A 17144-nucleotide genomic window follows, 5' to 3' on the forward strand; every position below is an offset into this window, starting at 1 on the left:
TTGCTCCTTCTAGCAGGTTCCTCGCCCCTTGCTCCCAGCTTATTTCTCCTCCTATTAATAACCTTGGCCCAGGGCATCTTTTATGATGAATTGCATGATGCTTTGCACACAAACCTCAACAGAGATTATTGTATTAGGTTGCTGAGTGGGGCTGGGGAACTGCTTTTCTTCCTCCTTAGCTCAGATGTAGCTAAAGCCATTGCACATGTGGCAAAGGGACTGGTTCTTCTTTTGCTGCGGCTGATTGCAGCCCCTGCTGAAATGAAAATCCCTTGCTAGTCAATACAGTTTTGGATTATTTATGTGGCAAGTAACTAAAATCTTGAGTCAAACAAACATAAACAATATAAAAGGAATGTTTTGATCCAGAGGACTGAAATGTCTGGCAGGAAGAGGACTTTAGGGGAAGTTTGATCCAGCAGTTCAAATGATGCCACCACAGGCCTGGACTCTGTCCTCAATGCTTCCTTCACCTTCATGCCCCAGGAGGTGGTTGCTGTTAGTCTAACCTCAATCTTCAGCCCCCAGTTGCTCTGGGCACTCCTCTCAATGCCATTCATGTGGTAGCAATAGTTTCACTTCTTTAGAGAGAGAGGACGTCTCTCTCAAGAGTTAGAAGAGAAGTCCAAGGGGCTTGACTCTCACAGGCTTGAATTAAACCACATGTCCATTCCTAAACCAATTTTGTGACCTGGGGAATGAAATAACTCTAAGTGGTTCAAGCCAGTCAGGAGAAGTGTCCATCTCACCCTTAACCTCATGGCTCAGATGGAGGGTGGGGAAGTAGGGAGCATTCTGCAAAGGAAATTCTGGGTCTGGATCACCACAAGGGTAGATGGGGGACAGTGGGGAAAACCCAGATGTCTGCTGTGGTGGGGGTGGGGGTGTGTGTGTGACAGGAGGCAGGGGCAATGCCAGCCAGGTAGGGGGCTCCAACCTTAGCGCCACTTCACTATCAGGCACGGGGACTTGCCTCCGTGCTGAAGAGCACCAGGCAGCAGGCACCCATCTCCTTTGAGCACGCTCAGTGATGCCCTTCCCAGCCTCCGAAGGGCCCCCTCTTCTATCCTGGTTTCCAGTCATCCTCAGCTGGGGACTGCTTCCAGACCTGGCCTCTGCCCCCAGCAGATGCAGCTACTTGCCAGCTAAAAGCCCCACTTTGGGAGTCTCCCAGCCTAGAGGATCTGCAAAGATTTGGGGGTCACCGTGCGGGATGGTCACCGCACAAGGGGCACGCCCTCCCCACTAACCCCTCGGCCTCATTTCAGCAGGGAGCCGACAGATCCCTGCTTTACTCCTTGAGACAACTGGGTCACTGGAAAACCAGAGCCAACGGAGGAAAGGTAGTGAATATTTTCAGAAATTTATTGATCAATAGATTGTGTCTTTTTTTGACACTTCTAAACAAGATTACAAAAAAATAGAAGCATTGTGTATTAACGGCATTGGCTAATTGACATGTAACTTGATACACTCTCAAATTAGGCCCATGTTTACCTGAATAAACTCAGCGGTTACCTGTCCTAAGAATGTTATTCCTCTGCTACATTCCACAGAGGAAATAAATCGCTTTCCTTATCTTCAGGGCAATTTCCCCGGGTATCGGTCTGGGCATAATGAAGAAGTGCAATGGCGCAGAGTGGAGAGGTCCCAGTGGCGGTGAACCCCATGCGGGGCGGGGGACGGCAGTGTGGTGTGGTGGACAGGCGGCAACTCGGGAGACTCAGCAGAAAACGGGGAAGGGGTGGTCGGGGGCAGTGGGGCCAGGGCTCTTCGGAGGCTTCCCTGCGGGCTGGTCATCGGGGTAGGGGTCGAGGGGAGGGCAGGAGGCATTGGCGTCTCCTCACGTGCTCTCCGACCCACCTGGACACCCAGTCCCGTGATACGGAATTCAACTCCTCAAAGGCCCACCATCCTGAGGGAGGAAGCACGGCTCCAGATCTAAAGATGCTCTCGCTGCAGGACAAACATCTCGAGGAGGACCCAGTCCAGCCCTGGACAGGCGAAAGTCGGCCAAGTGAACGGCCCTCCCCATTGCAGGGTGACCCCCAGGCCATTCCTGGGTGCAGTGAGCGCTGGATGCCTGCATGTCGCCACGGAGCTGGATGGCTTCCATAGGGCTTGGAGCAACACTTCTTGCCAGGTAGGGTCAGCAGGGCCTCATGAGCAGGCTTATGGCTTGGAACTGACTTTGGGAGGAGGCCAAAATTGTTTTTCCCCCTAAACTCAAGGCTGCGGAGGTTTGTTGCATGTATCACATGCTGGATGGAAAATAGATTCAGGATTTTTAGATTTTCTTTTGTGGAATTGTGGAGAGCATGGAGAGTTCGTTTCACAGTCCTAGAGCTGACCTACCTCCACCCTCCTGCCCACCTGTAAACATGCGCGGGATGGGGTGCTTTGAAAGTTGGGGCAGCGTGGGAGGACCATGTGGTCGGGCAATACGAACAGAATTCTAGAGGGCTCTGCTGTCCCCCAGCCCCGTGGCACAGGGAGGTGGGATAATGAGTGTTGTGGACACAGACTCAAGGAGCTTTGTGTGGACCCTGGGAAGATAAGGGTCCTCATCCTCGGCAGTGATCCCTAATGTTTTCTAGTGCTTTTCTTTCCAATCCACTTTTCAAAATGAATGACTTCATGTCGTAAGAAAAGACGTTAAGAAAAATGGGCATGTGATTTCTCTCTTTTTTTTTCTTTCTTAGCAGCTGCCAGATGTTCTCCTACCTGACTGCATGGGGGTAGTGATCACAATGCCCTGAGAAGCTTCCTTCCATGTAGAAGGCAGAAACCTCAGTCTGCTGGCCCTCTAATAAAAGTTTTCCTATAGATCTCTGCATAGACAAAGCTTGGCCATATCTGCATATTTACACATTGACAAGTGTCAAGAATACATACTCATGTGGTGTATGTGTGTGTGTGTATATCTTTATATATGATGATTGAGAAGAATTAAAGGAGCAGGATAATTCTGAATGGAAAATCAGCTCACCCTGGCATCTCTAAACCTTTGGAGCAATGAATTCTCTTTTCTTCTGTTTTGCCCTTTAGTGGACCCCCTGGTGGGTACACACTTGGGCAGTCCTCATGCATTCACCAAACCATCTGTTTATATGACAGCACTGACATAAACCTTTCTTTGTTGTGTTTGTAACTAATTTGAAATTAATTTAAAAGTGCTCATTAAGATTAAAAACCGTATTACAAATTTACTTCTCTTAAAATGACATTATTTAGGAAGTAAACCAGAGAGCGTGAGGGCTGGCATCTGGACAAAAGCTTCCTCCCAAATATAAATTTTCTCAAGTCTGCATTTCTGACCCTGATGTCACTCACAGGTGATATCAGAGAGAAAAAAAAAAGTGGTTTTTGGAAGGCTCAGGGTGCACTGTTCTGATTTGATTCACTTTGGTGCCATGTGGCCATTGTCATGTTGTACTTCTCTTTTGTATTGCATAAATAATAATGAAATGAATCCCTAAGCTGCAGCGCACAGAGGAGGGGCAGTGACAATGAGTATTAACCACCTCCACCTGACGGGCATTTGAGCCAGTGAACTGGAGAGGTTTATACCAAGACTCAGAAAGAGAACACTCAGGAATCAATGGGCAGGTATCTACCAAAATCCTGCCATGTTCTTTTTATTTTTTCATCAGTGACTTTTATTCAAGCATCTCTGTCCTGCACTAAATCCTGCCTTGTGAAGAAAAGGTTTCATATGAAAGAGTCCATCCTGTTTCTGTATAAAGGCTTTTCCTATAAGAAAGAAAAGCTGGACATAATAAAAATGCCTTTAAAAAAAATAAAAATAGTGTCTAAAGCTAGAAAGTGACCTTTTCTCCCTGACAGCTTGGGGCGGGCTTGCCTCTCCTTCTCCTTGTGTCCCTAGGCTCAGCACACTGCAGCTACCAAGGGACGGCTTTGCTGAATTTAAATCCTGCCATTGACCAAGGAGCCTTGGGGACATGTCACCACACTGACGACTGTGGAGAACCACCTCTCTCCTTTACTGTAGGTTGAATATGATAAATAGACTTAGCTACACATTATTGGGTAGGCCAGTGAGAAAAGCTGACCTTCAAGACTTCAGCATGACTTGAATACTAGAAATTTTGCCAGGGGCCAATAAAGATTCTGACTTCCAAATTCCTAACCAAATACCACTTTGCTGGGAGGGGTCAGGGTGGGGGGAGCTCTGGGTGGGTTAGTCAGGGGGGTGCTGGGTGTCACAGATGCTCTCTGCTGGCCTGGCTATCTGTTCTGTTTGAGCCTGCAGGAGGAATGGGTGCATACAAAGGCACAGTGAGCCCTCCTTTCAAACCTAGGGGAAACAGTCTTCTCTTTGGTAGACGGTCTGGAGAGAACAGAAACCTTCTGTGCTCTATTGTTTTCCACTCTCATTACAGCAGGAAACAAAATAAATAAGATTAACTTTGCTCCCTCCTCGTACCCTCTAAGGGACAGACAGGAGCCAAGGCAGGTGCGTGATGATGTGTGGTCCAGTGCAGCACAGGCTCGCCTGCTCCGGAAGAGCCCCCAGCTTACCCCCTCTGGTTGTGGGGTTCTACACAGCCCACCTCCGTCTACCAGGCTTCCAAGTACTCTTTGGTCAATTCCTCTTTTTTCTCAACCCTTTAATCTCCTTATCCACTCCTTCCTCCCAATATTAATAGAAACTCAGGGAATTTTGGAGGTGAAAGAACCTCAGCTAGTGTCCAGTGTCTGCCCTCCTCATTCCACAGGTGGGGAAACTGAGGCCATGGCCAGGGTCAGTGAGTCAGCGGCAGCACGGGCCTCAGGCCCAGGGCCCCCAATCCCTCCTGCCCACTGCCTGCCCCAAGAGTAGCCCACCCTTCAGTCGGCCTTCGGGAAGGACCTCCTGTGGGACGGGGGCACAAGGTGTGGGGGCAGGCTGTTGGGCAGCTCATAGCCATCAAGCTTGATCTTGATGAGGTGCTTGGCCAGCGCGAACTCCTCCTCGTCCAGCATGCCGTCACAGTCACAGTCGGCCAGCTTCCAGATCTTACCCAGGACGCTGTTGGGCAGCTTGGATGTCACCATCTCCTTCTTGGCATTGACACCTGATATCTTGCCATTGACGGGCGACAGGGTGTAGAAGAGCTCGTCGTAGACGGGCTTGTCTTTGGCCACAACCCACTCCTCCTCGTCGGCGCCCTCCTTGGCGCCCTCCCCATAGCCCTGGTTGAAGGGGCCCTCGGTGGTGCCGTCGAAGGCACCACCCTGCACGAGCTGCGTGGGCGTGCTCATCTCCTCCTGGCTGATGAGGTTCATCAGGGATGAGATCTTACTGCTCAGCATGTTGTCTACCGCCTCGATCAGCTTGGGCTTCAGCGAGTGGAATTTGGTGAAATCATAGTTCTCCAGCTGTTCCTGCAAAAGGAGAAACCACAGACTTGGTCACGTGCTCTCGCTTCAGGAAACAGACAGGAAGCGGAAGAGCTGGAGGCAGAGTTCTTCCATAGGCAGACATCCCATCCCATCCCTGGGCCGCTCCAGAGCTCTCTCTTTGGTAAGGTTCCCACATCTGAATTCACCAGATCCAGGAGCAGCTTTAGGAATAAGAAACGAGATGCGTGGAATACAACTTCTTGCTGGCCTTCTAGAATTTTCTTAACAGAAATATTACACATAAAGCCCATATAAAAACTTCCATACTTGGAATTATCTGCATTTATATGGCAAAACTGCTGTTGAAGACATTTTCCAAAGGTCATAAAAGGCCCCAGGTAACTCTCACAATTCAGAACAAGTTTGTCTCCTGCAATGAACAGGTGGTTTCTTCCCTTAGACAACGAGAGGGTGTAGCCCCAGCACCCCAGGCAGGGTATTTGAGGAGCAGTAGCTTTTCTTACCTTAGATGTCTGATGTAATGGTCTCCTTCTTCTTCCTCTTAGTTATGTAACTTTTCCTTTTCTAATGACTTTCTTCTATTTCATGTTATCATTTTTCCACTGTAAGCTAAGTCAAACCCTTCTTGAAAGTAGGCTACTACCTCTCATTTCTTATATGGGCTTTATGTGAAATATTTCTGTTAGGAAAATTCTAGAAGGCCAGCAAGGGGTCATCCACATGTGCAATTATCTGGAGATGAAGTAGGGAGATCCTTAAGTAAAGGAGGTTTTCATATACCCCACAGACCTGACTGTTCTTGGCAGAAGTAATGTCATGGACAGTCAGGGGGGAAAAAGGGCAAAACTTTGTGTAATCATAATATCACATCTTTATTGTAAAAATTTGGGGAAAAACTGAAAGACAACATAAAAAATTTAAATCACTTATAATTCTATCACCTAGCAATAACTTCTGCTAATATTCTTTGGGCACCCATTACTAGCCATTTCTATAAATATGTGCGTACATGCACACACACAAGCACACTTAAACTGAAATAAGACCACACTGTTTGACAACCTGCGTTTTTAAGAAAAAAAAATGTATCACATCTTTCCCTGAGGATAATTTTTATGCAACCTTATTCTTAATAGCTGTGTAAGATTAAACTGTACAGCTGGGCCATTCTTCCTCTACCCTATCCCATGTGGTTGCACGTGTCTCCAATAGAGCATCAAATGTGGGTCTCTAGAGGGTCCCAGCAGGGCAGACATTCTGTGCTATCACTTAGAAGTGGGGCCCTGAGCTTCAGATGGAGGGACAGAGCTAAAAGCTAAACAGCTTGATGGATCTTTAGAGAGGTACCTCCAACACTCTTCTCAGTAGCGAACTCTGACGCCCTCAAACCACGCAGGGCAGGGCTGGGCTGGGCTGGGCTGGGCTGACACCTGGTGGGCAGCCTGTGCTCAGCTGGAAGCTGCAGGGTGGGGGGGGCCTGGTTTCTAAACCCATTCTGGTTTGCGTGTCATCGATCCTCACTGACAGAGCAGAGTCACTGCGTGCCAAGTCACCACGGGCCACTCCAATACCAGGACTAAACAACACTGCCAACACATTGGGCTCCCCCTGCCACTATTTCAGTCAGTCGAGGGGATTGGGACAAGAAAGCCCAGGAGGAGACCAGGCAGCCTACACAAAAATCCAAGTGCTGCTGGGGTAAACAAGTCTGGATTCCCCTGGGTGCACAGACACCTACCCTGCTTCCTCGTGAATGAGCCTGAGCTCTGAGCACACACAAAGCTGCTGTGTCTGGCCATGCAGACGAATGAGGGCGGTGTCCGCCCGAACTTTCCATCCGCTTGCAGGGTACGTGGATTCAGACTGCAAACCTCTGGGAAGCTGGCAGGGGAAACGGCCACATGTTTGCAGGGGTGGACAGGAAGTAAGAGCAGCAGCCACCCTTGCCTGGAGGGCACAGAGGAAGTAAACCCTACACTCTGATGCCGAGGCCTGACCAGGGAATGCGGGGTACAAGTTAAACCACTGCTGCCCCTGCCTTCCATCAAGTTTGCTCCGAAAAGAAATCTTTGTATTGGGATGAATACACATTGGGGAATTTAAAGATTTACCCATCAACAATTCTATCCATCAAAACCACCATGCGGGGGATCCTGGAACTTCTCCCTCCCAAGCTATGAAGGTCAGTTCCAAGCCCAGTCTTTTCTGGGCTATCTCTTGCCCACTCCCAGCATTCACCGGGAGCAGTTTTTCAATTTACAGTTGGGCTGGGCAGGTGGGGGTGGCTCTGCTGCCCTTTGCTGTTGAAATGCTGCCAACTCATCAGCTGAAGAGGGGGGCAAATTCTCTGAAGAGGGAAACTGAGTCTGTGATAAAGGGGACCTTGCTGGTGTCCTCCTTCTCTGGTCTGAACACATCAGTGTAGTAAGTCAGATGCCCTCCCGAGAGGATGCAGGGCAGACACAGGCTGCTTCACCTGTAGGTCACAGGCCTCTCCCAGCACTGGGCAAAAGCCTTCAAAATACATTCAGCTCACTGCTAGAGCAGAGTCACCCCAACCAGCTTGGTCTCTGAGCACACAGGGAGAGCAGAGACCTAAGCTGGCATCGGGGAGCTCTCTGAGCTATGTGATGATCAGAACAAAGTTACCTCCCAACTTATGTCCCGGCTGCTGTCCCAAGCATAGTTGACGTGAGGCTGAACACCTGTGTTGGGGGGGATGTCAGATGCTCAACAGATTCCAAGATGACAGAGGCCCTGGCCCACAGCCTCAAGCCCCCAAAACTTCCTAGGTGACAGCAAACTAGCTTGAAGTATCAGGTGATGGCAAGCATCCAGGACTGCCTTGTTCTTTGGGGATTTCCTGAAGGGACTGGGGTGGTGTGATCAGGGCCTACCCAGCTTCCTGGGACTTGCTCTGAAAACTGCTGGTCTCTTAAAAGCTGTGTGGGCATCAGGGCTAGGTCAGGATCTGAGAATTTCACAACCCTACAGCTGCTAGGATATAAACACACACTAATTTACCAATGAGCTCATCTAACAATTCACTGGGCCACATCCCAGGTGCTGGGGGTACGGCAGTGCACAGGACATGGGTGGCTGGCCTCATGGAGCCTTATGAGGGAGAGAGCCACTGAATAAATAAATGAGTTATGCTGAAGCACAACAGCACTAGTGTAATGAAGAGCATACATCCTAACAACAGGCTCTGCTGCCAAAACTTCACTGCCAGCCACAGTCATTGTGGCAGATACTGTAATCCAGAATGTACACTCCGTAGGGGCAGGGATGTTTGCTGTTTGTTCGCTGATTTATTCCAGGGACCTAAAACAGTGCCAGGCATGGCAGACTCAATTCATATTTCTTGGTGAGTAAATGCACACAGGTGAATGAGGGTACCTAGCAGGTGGCACTTCTTGTTCCAAGTGCTAGGGCACTCAGGCCTCTCCTGAGATGCTAGAAGTGGGGCACGCGGCTTCCTTGTCATCTTCCTCAGGGACTGCCCCTCTGCTCCAGCTCTGAGAGGCCTGGGTTTCCTCTGACACGGCTGGGCCAAAGCTAACATGGCCATGAGCACCTCTGGTCACAGTGTGCTACCTGAGTTATGGGAGTTCACCTGAGGACAGGTTTGCAGGTCTTGTAAAGGAGGCTTACGGTGGCTTTCTGCTGGGCTGAGTGGTGCCTCGGGTCTGGGGATGGGGCACCTTCTTGTGGGTGGGGCACTGTGGTGGCTCGTTAGCCTAATGAGCCACCACAGAAGCCCCAGTAGCCCATCGTGTGCACTGTGTACTTATCCAGAGCTTTCGTTTCAGTCAAGAAACTAATTTTCCATAAAAAAAAATATCTGAAGGCTGCAAGGAAACCGCTGTTCTTCAGTTTGGTCATGGGGTGCAGGGCACAGCCCAAGGGCGTGAAGCTGGGCCTGCTGAGGAAGACTACTCTGGAGGCCCAGTAGCCCTCCAATTAGCCATGGTGGGATCCGAATGGCTCGCTGCCCCCACAATTTGTTCACTGAGTACAAGAATACCTATTTCATTCCTGGAAGAAAAGAGATGTTCTGGATTTATTTTGAAGCCAGCTAAGTCATGTGTGACCACATCATATATTCCACATGCACTTATCAGCCTGAATCCTGCTGTCACGACAGTATGACTCACTCCTATGTTACTGTATCCTTTACGGAAAGTTTGCATTAAAAAGCTGCCAAGGCTGAAGCTTCCCCTCCTGCTGCCTGTCGCTCCTCGCCTCCACTGCTCCATCTCTCCTCCTACGATGCCCTCCTGAGGCAGCCAGGCAACTTGCATGTCTTCGACCTCTCTTCCTCTTGCCCCCTCCTCCTCTGTGGCTCAAGGCAGAGGATGGTCCCTGGAGGCCTCCAGGGTGTGGCCAAAATTGCAGGATGCTCTGTCCAGCTTAATTAGTGCTCTTTGAAAGTTGGAGCTACAATTTGAAAACCAGAGGACTTTACACGCAAATCTAGACTTGCAGCTTCTTGCAAAAATCACCCAGGCCTGTGTTCCCTCAAGGTAGTGGCCACACTGAAGTGGGGCACAGATTCCCTGCTCTGCCCCAAAGTGGGCCCTCATAAGTTCTCACTGTACTTGCAGACTTGTTTTCCTCCTAGGAGAATCATTATTTCTCAAAACCCACATCTCCATCAAATGTGGGAAGACAAGAGAGAGTCTAAGGGGGAGATGTGCTTTTGCTTTGCCTGGCCTGCCTCATGAGCCACCGGCATCTGAGTCTGGGTGGTCTGCTTTCCAGGGAAGACTGTGGCCTCTAGTGCAGATGGGTCCTTGCTCTGGACAAAAAGATGGTAGTCTGGCTCTGTGAGGAGCCAGGTGGCGTAGCCTCACTTGGGAAGACATGGTCAGCACTGATGTCCTTAAATAACACTACTGTGGGGCGGTAGACATAGACATACTGGTCAGGCCGGGGTGGCTACATGCAGCACCCATCTGGGCTTATCTGGGGCTGCTCAGACACACTTCGGGAGACTCTAACATCAGGCCAAAAGTTGACCAATGGCAACCCGTAAGCAAAATCTTTAGTGAGCACAACTTGTTGTGCCCAGTGGAGTCCAGCCATGGATTCTGATTAGGGTTCTGAGGCTGCAACCGCAATATTGCCTGAGTATATACTCCCATACTGCTTGGCAGTGCAGGCCCGAGGAGGCCACCTGAAATGACCTCCATGGTCACTGTCAGCTCCAATTCCCTTAAGGTTCTGGGAATCCAAAAAACAGGTGTCACTTAATGCCAAAACAACTTTGAGCACAGCCTAAGAGGGCCGCTCATCTGATTTTTTGACATGACCTAAATTTACTTCTTTTTAAAAAATTCATTATTTAAATTCAATTTAGTTAACACGTAGTGTATTATTAATTTCAGGGGTAAAATTCAGTGATTCATCAGTTGTGTACAACACCCAGTGCTCATCACATCACATGCCCTCCTTAATGCCCATCACCCAGTTACCTCATCCCCCCCACCCTCTCCCCTCCAGCAACCCTCAGTTTGTTTCCTAGAATTAAGCATCTCTTATGGTTTGTTTCCCTCACTATTTTCATCTTATTTTATTTTTCCTTCTCTTTCTCTGTGTTCATCTCTCGTTTCTTAAATTCCACATGAGTGAAATCATCTAGTAAATTTCTTTCTCTGACTGACTGATTTTGCTTAGCATAATACCCTCTGGTTCTAGCCACATCATCACAAATGGCAAGATTTCCTTCTTTTGATGGCTGAGTAATATTCCATTGGATAAATTTACTTCTTGAAATGTGTCCCTTTTTGGTTAAATGTTCTGGGAGGCAGGCAATCTCTGCTTTATTCATAGAAGCCTATTATCATGGATTACCATCAGGAAGATGCATTCATTGCATTCTCTATCCTTTTTTTAAAGGTGTATTTGGGAGGGAGGAAGGGAGGGAGGGAGGAGGGAGGGAGGGAGGGAGAGAGAGAGGGAGGGAGAGAGAGAGAGAGAGGGAGGGAGGGAGGGAGAGAGAGAGAGAGAGAGAGAGAGAGAGAGAGAGAGAGAGACTTAAGCAGGCTCCACACCCAGTGCAGAGCCTGACATGGGGCTTGATCTCATGACCCTGAGATCATAACCTGAGCTAAAATCAAATGTTGGACGCTTAACTGAATGAGCCACCACAGTGCCCTGTGTTCTCTCTCCTTAAACCATGAAACCCTCATGCATACCCTGCAACCAGCCAGACAAGGTGGCATTGCCTCTCCATCACTTGCCCATGATGCTACGATGGGCTTCCAGTACCTGCATTGCCTTGACTTCTGGGAAGTCCCCAGCAGAAATCTGGTATTCTCGTTGCAGCTGAAGGTAGATTTCTGGCAATCTGCTGATAAGCTCTCTCTTCTTGTTTTCCTTTCCGAATACACTTGGCATCTCCTTCTTCAGGTAGCTGATAATGTAGGCATGGACCTGAAGGGGTTTATAGAAAGGATATGCTATTTAGAACTGCACCAGAAAGATAAACAGGATGGCATCTTAAAGGTATCATAACACATAACAGGTACCCATGCAGGGTCATGGTCCTTGAGACAGAAGGGTGAGGATCAGAGATGGGGGTTTGGGTAGTACATTACAAGCCTGCCTCTGGGTGTGTAGAATGTGAGGTATATGAAGTACCTCTGGATGGTGCTGTCTATGGGTGTCTGGGGAGAGGCCCTCCTCCAGCTCTGAGCACCAGAGAGAGAGCTGGCCTGGCGGGTCAGGTTTGAGAGCTGGAGCTGAGGTGGTGGCCAGAGCCACAGGAGTGGTTGAGACCACCAAGGGAAAGTGAGCAGAGAAAACCGCTCCCAAGAAGGACCAGGAGGAGGAGGAGGAGCCAGAAAAAGACCTTGGGGTGTGGACAGTGATAGATAAAGGCTGTGAGAGAGAAGGGCCAGGGAGAGGGGACACCTGAGTTGGGCCTTGTAGATAGGGAGGATGTTAGGGAGGGCTGTGGCCAGGCAGGAGAGAGGAAAGCGGGGACAGCGGAGGGGAGGTAACACACTGGGGGGCCGTATTTGGGGCAGTGCCGTGGGTGGCTGCGCACATCTCAGGTGGGGAAGGCAGCCTGCTGTGGGTGCCAGGAGCCGCTGCAGGACTAGATTGAGCCTCCGCTAACCTCCTGCAGTGCTGATGAAAGGTCTGGGAGACCAGAGGTCAGAATAGTGCAGGGAGCTCCGTGAGCTCCCTGCTTTCAAAGTGGGCTGGGGTGGGCAGACAGACCTGGGGGGTCTGTGGCGCTGAGTTGTGAGCTGCTGTTTTGAGTCTGCGCAGGGAGTGAGCAGGGTGGGTGAGGCCTGGGCATAAAGACCTAGCTCTGGTGATGAACCAGAAGACCTAAAGAAAGTTTCAGCAGGGCTGGTGCCCGGGAGCACCAGGAAACGAAACTGGAGGCTGATGGAAATGGCTGATCTGACGTAAGTGGCTAATCTGCATGGAAATCTGTGCCCAGTGAACAGAGAGATGAAAATTCCTGTAATCTCCCTGTGGAGAGTTTGAACTCCAGGATCTCTAGAGATGGCACTGAAGCTCTTTCTGCATGAGATCGGTTGCATGGGACCAGGCTGGATGGCGGAAGCTCCCTCTAGGAGAGGGACCCCTGGTACATGAAGGGGAAGTTCCAGAAACCCCGATCAGCTGGCAGTAGCAGGACTGGGACCGTCACCTGAGGGTTGGTGAACCCTGCTGGGGGGGGGGGGTTCTGTTTGGCTGTGTCAACCCCTTCCTTAACATTTCCACTCTTCTGCTGATTTCCAACTTTAGGACATGAAGAAACGTTCGTTACAAAAGTTCTCTTTGTATGTCAGAATTCTATAGAGTCATTTAGAAGTCAAGAAAATAAAATAGGAATGGATGACAAGCAGAACAGTGATTACAGAAAGAAAATGACTGTGCAGTTATGGAAAATCTTTTATTGAAGAAAACAGACTCCTATAATCTTGTGGAAAAATGGAAATTGATTAAAGGGGGTAAGCAGAGACATCCTCTACCTCAGCTGAGAGCCTCTGTGTACAGATACACACTGGGTACAACCCAAAACATTCTGCTAAGATCTGAATACTAAAATAAGTGCATAAGTGCATAATGTAAATGCTGACGGCCTCGGACCAGACAACACTAACGTTTCCGTCTACATAAAGGTCATTCAACATAAGCACACACTGTGCTGCCTGGCTACTGCTACAGGTACGGATGGGGACAGAGGTGTCTAAGCCTCTCTGTCACTAGTAAACTTATTTACCTATTTTTCAAATTAAAACTGATTCTTTGATATAGAGAAACCCCAAATTTGGGAATTGTTTGAGTGTCAGACTTTAACTGCATTCCTGAGGATATGATGATTAAGTGGCTAAGACTAGTAATTTCCTTGCCCTGGACAGTGAATGCCTGGCTTGGTTTGGGGGCGCTGAAAGAGGGCACTGTATCACAAGGAAGCACTTAGGGGGACTGCCGTACCCAATTGGGAGAACCATATGTTCACTAGCTGTCCTTGTGTCATTTCCAGGTCTTCCCGGAACTTCTAGACTAGGCCTGTGGATACTTCTCCCATTCATGAGCAGGTCTGCCCTGAGCTGGAGCCACCCCAACTGAAACGAACTCCCAAGCTGCTTAGTCTAACTATCTACATGCTTTGTTACTGAGCCTCACCCTCAGAGCACAGGCTTGGGGCAGCTGCCAGACCCCTGCAGGGCTCCCAAGGCTCCCTCACTAATGTGGATCCCTCGAGTTGCCAGGCCTCTGCTCAGGGAAGCCTGACTCCCCACTAGGATTGGCACCGGTTTCTGAACACTGCCTGATGCCCAGGGGCCTGCTTTACCTGGCCTGACTGCAGGTGATATGCACCTGCCACTGCTCTCCACCCATGGCCTGGCATCTGCTTCCTCATCTTGGCCCTCCTGGTGTTCTTTGGCTGGTGACCAAGACTGCTGGATGGTGGGCTGTCCTTGGATACCAGGCATCTAGTGCCCTGACAGAAACTGGGCCTCAATTCCTTCATCCTTCCACCCTGCCTGGCACTATCTGAGTCATGACCCTCAGGTACTCTGCTCATGCTGCAGGCTGCTCTCAGCAGCAACCTCCACTTTCAGAAAGTTCTACTGGCCTGTTTTGTGGGAGTCTCCTGTTGTGCTGCTTCTTTTTTTTTTTTTTTTAAAGCAGCTGCTCAGCTGGTTTATTTTTTTTTTAATTTTTTTTAATTAATTTATTTATGATAGTCACACACAGAGAGAGAGAGAGAGGCAGAGACACAGGCAGAGGGAGAAGCAGGCTCCATGCACCGGGAGCCCGATATGGGATTCGATCCCGGGTCTCCAGGATCGCGCCCTGAGCCAAAGACAGGCGCCAAACCGCTGCGCCACCCAGGGATCCCTGTTGTGCTGCTTCTGCATGACCACCCCCTCCTGCCCTTCCATGGACATCCTGACAATAACCCAGGGTCAGATACGATGTTTGGACCCTGCCTTTAGGAAACTTATCAAATTATAAGGTAAATCGTAATCCTTAGCATTGCGGCACATTACATCTGGGATCTGTATCTAACTGAACTCCCACTAAATTTATGTGACTTAACTCAAGGTCATACAGCCAGTTAGGAGGTGTGGAGCTGGCATCAGCATTCAATTGCCTCATTCCTGTCCTTACAGGGCATTAGAGTCCACTGCTATCTGTGTCTATGCATTAACAAATCTTACTAAAGCTGCTGAAATCTGGAATTGAAAATGAACCATTATCCTGTGGAAAACTGTGACTTGAGTTTTTGGTTTTGATTGTCCCTCAGTCCCAGGGATGCTTCAGGAAAGTCATATATAGCCTCCTTTCCCATACACAAAAAACACATACATTATGGCACACGACATTATGAGCACCATGTAGGATGAGGGTGAAGACAGCAATCTTCTGGCAGGTGGGCATAAGTTATAAGATAACTTTCTAAAGACTCTTGGTAAACGGAGGGGACAGCCCGGAGGCTCATTTTTGCCCTTCTGTATCAGAGAAGTCTTTCCAGATAAACACAAGACCGAGGGCCAGACCAGGCGATGGTCCCTGGGGAGGGAGGTGGACACAGCCTAAGATTTTTGTTCTTTATAATGAGAGAAAACTAATCAAAAAGAAGGGAGATAGGAGAGACAAGGGGGAAGGGAAAGAGGAGAAGGAGGAGGCATGATGAGACCCCATGCTGGAAGGCCAGGTTCAAGCCCTCTACCACTGCATTTATTGAGCAATGCCAGGCGACTCTAGTCTCCCACCTCGGCTTACTCACGCGCAAAATGGAAATTTTAGCTCTTACCTCACAGGGCTGTTAGTATGAGAATCAAAAGAGGGCGTGTATTTGGTTGTACTAAAAAAGCAGAGTAAGAATGTTACTTGTCATTACCTAACAGCCAAAGACCAACAGTCAGAGGGTTAGTATGCCAGAGAAGTCTTGTGGTTGTTTAGTTCTTTCCGAATAAGGAATAAACTCTTACTGAGTCATTAGTAGTTATTGAAAAAATTAGTAAGCTCTATGTATTTGAATAGTAATATGATGAATCTGGGCCTCAAGCCCTTCATTCACAAGTATGTGACATTGAACCCTGGGGGCTCTAATCTTGTTCAATTCACCCTTTCCTTTGCATAAAACTGGGAAAGCCCCAATACTGATCATTTGGGAGAGGTCAAATGAATCACAATGTCAGTTTCTCTCTGGGCTAATAACTCAATGAGCAGAAAGAGATGTCCTTTCCTTTAAATGAATATGAATTTATATCTAGTTAACATATATACTCTGCGACAATTTCATGAACTGTGTCCAGTGACAAATGTTCATGTATATCCAAGATGAAGAGAGGCATGTACTCAGGGTGATGATGGATGTATTCACCTTGGGCGTGGAGGGTAAGCCCAGGTAGTGAGTGCTGGAAGCTTCCAGTGCTCATGGTCAGTAGGAGTGGAAATCCTCATGGAATCTGGATATTGGGGAGTAGTTTTGGGGGGGGGGGATTCAGGCTGGAAGAACTACGCAACCTCATCTGCTAGCTAACATAATCTGTCGGAGACCTGCATCTTTGTAGGCCCAGCTAAAAACTTGCATATAGCATTTAAACATCAAGCGATCAGCACATTTTAAAGGAGAGTTTATATGATGATATATAAAAAAAAGTCAGTTAATGAACTAGAGACCTAAAAGGTAGACCCATCAGATTTAAAGACCATGGACTTTAAGAGGCAGAGAAAAGCAGCTCACTGGTTCCCTCTCAAGCAGGGTCTTGTTCTTCTGTTGAAATCAAAGCTGGCACCCACCATTGCATGTAATTCTGAAGAGCTTAAAGGAGACTCAAGGGGGCCCACCTATTCATGTGAGTTCAACCCTCAAAGAGACAGGCTTCCCCACATGGGTGCAAAACTGATACACATATCCACAGCTGACTGAGCTCCTTTTAAAAGCCCCTTGGTGGGCTAAGCATTAGTGGAGTGTCATCAGCCACTGTAGAAGGATCTTCACACCTTAGCCTGGGTCCATTTGGTGGTGAACTGTAAAACATCTAACTTCTCCACAGAAGGAACTGCAGTGCAGACAGACCGGAAAACTAAGTTCTGCACTTTACACGTGACTAGAGACCAATACTCTTTGAAGATGAAACTAAATGCCACAAACCTAGGGTGGATGCTGAAAAATCACTGACCTCTCCTTTTCTTTCTCATTTTTAGCTGTTCCTTCCTCAAATGTTAACTCATTTTTCTGTTGAGTGAAGATTACTAAAGGGGTGGGAACCTTTCCTACTCTTGGGCAA

General features: G+C 48.7%; 1 protein-coding gene across 1 annotated transcript in view; it reads right to left on the reverse strand.

Annotated features, from left to right (window-relative positions):
• Positions 1-1347: 1347 nt before the first annotated feature.
• EHD4 (EH domain containing 4) overlaps positions 1348-17144 on the reverse strand; it is an 80830-nt gene continuing 65033 nt past the window's right edge. Inside the window, exons 5-6 of the mRNA XM_055316795.1 lie at positions 11641-11805; positions 1348-5388 (exon numbers count right to left, since the gene is read on the reverse strand). Coding sequence (XP_055172770.1) covers positions 4852-5388; positions 11641-11805 — 702 coding nt within the window. The 3' untranslated portion in view covers positions 1348-4851. The remainder of the gene's footprint in view (positions 5389-11640; positions 11806-17144) is intronic.

Source organism: Nyctereutes procyonoides, unplaced genomic scaffold (assembly GCF_905146905.1).
Source record: "Nyctereutes procyonoides isolate TBG_1078 unplaced genomic scaffold, NYPRO_anot_genome, whole genome shotgun sequence".
In the NCBI taxonomy this organism is placed as follows: domain Eukaryota; kingdom Metazoa; phylum Chordata; class Mammalia; order Carnivora; family Canidae; genus Nyctereutes; species Nyctereutes procyonoides.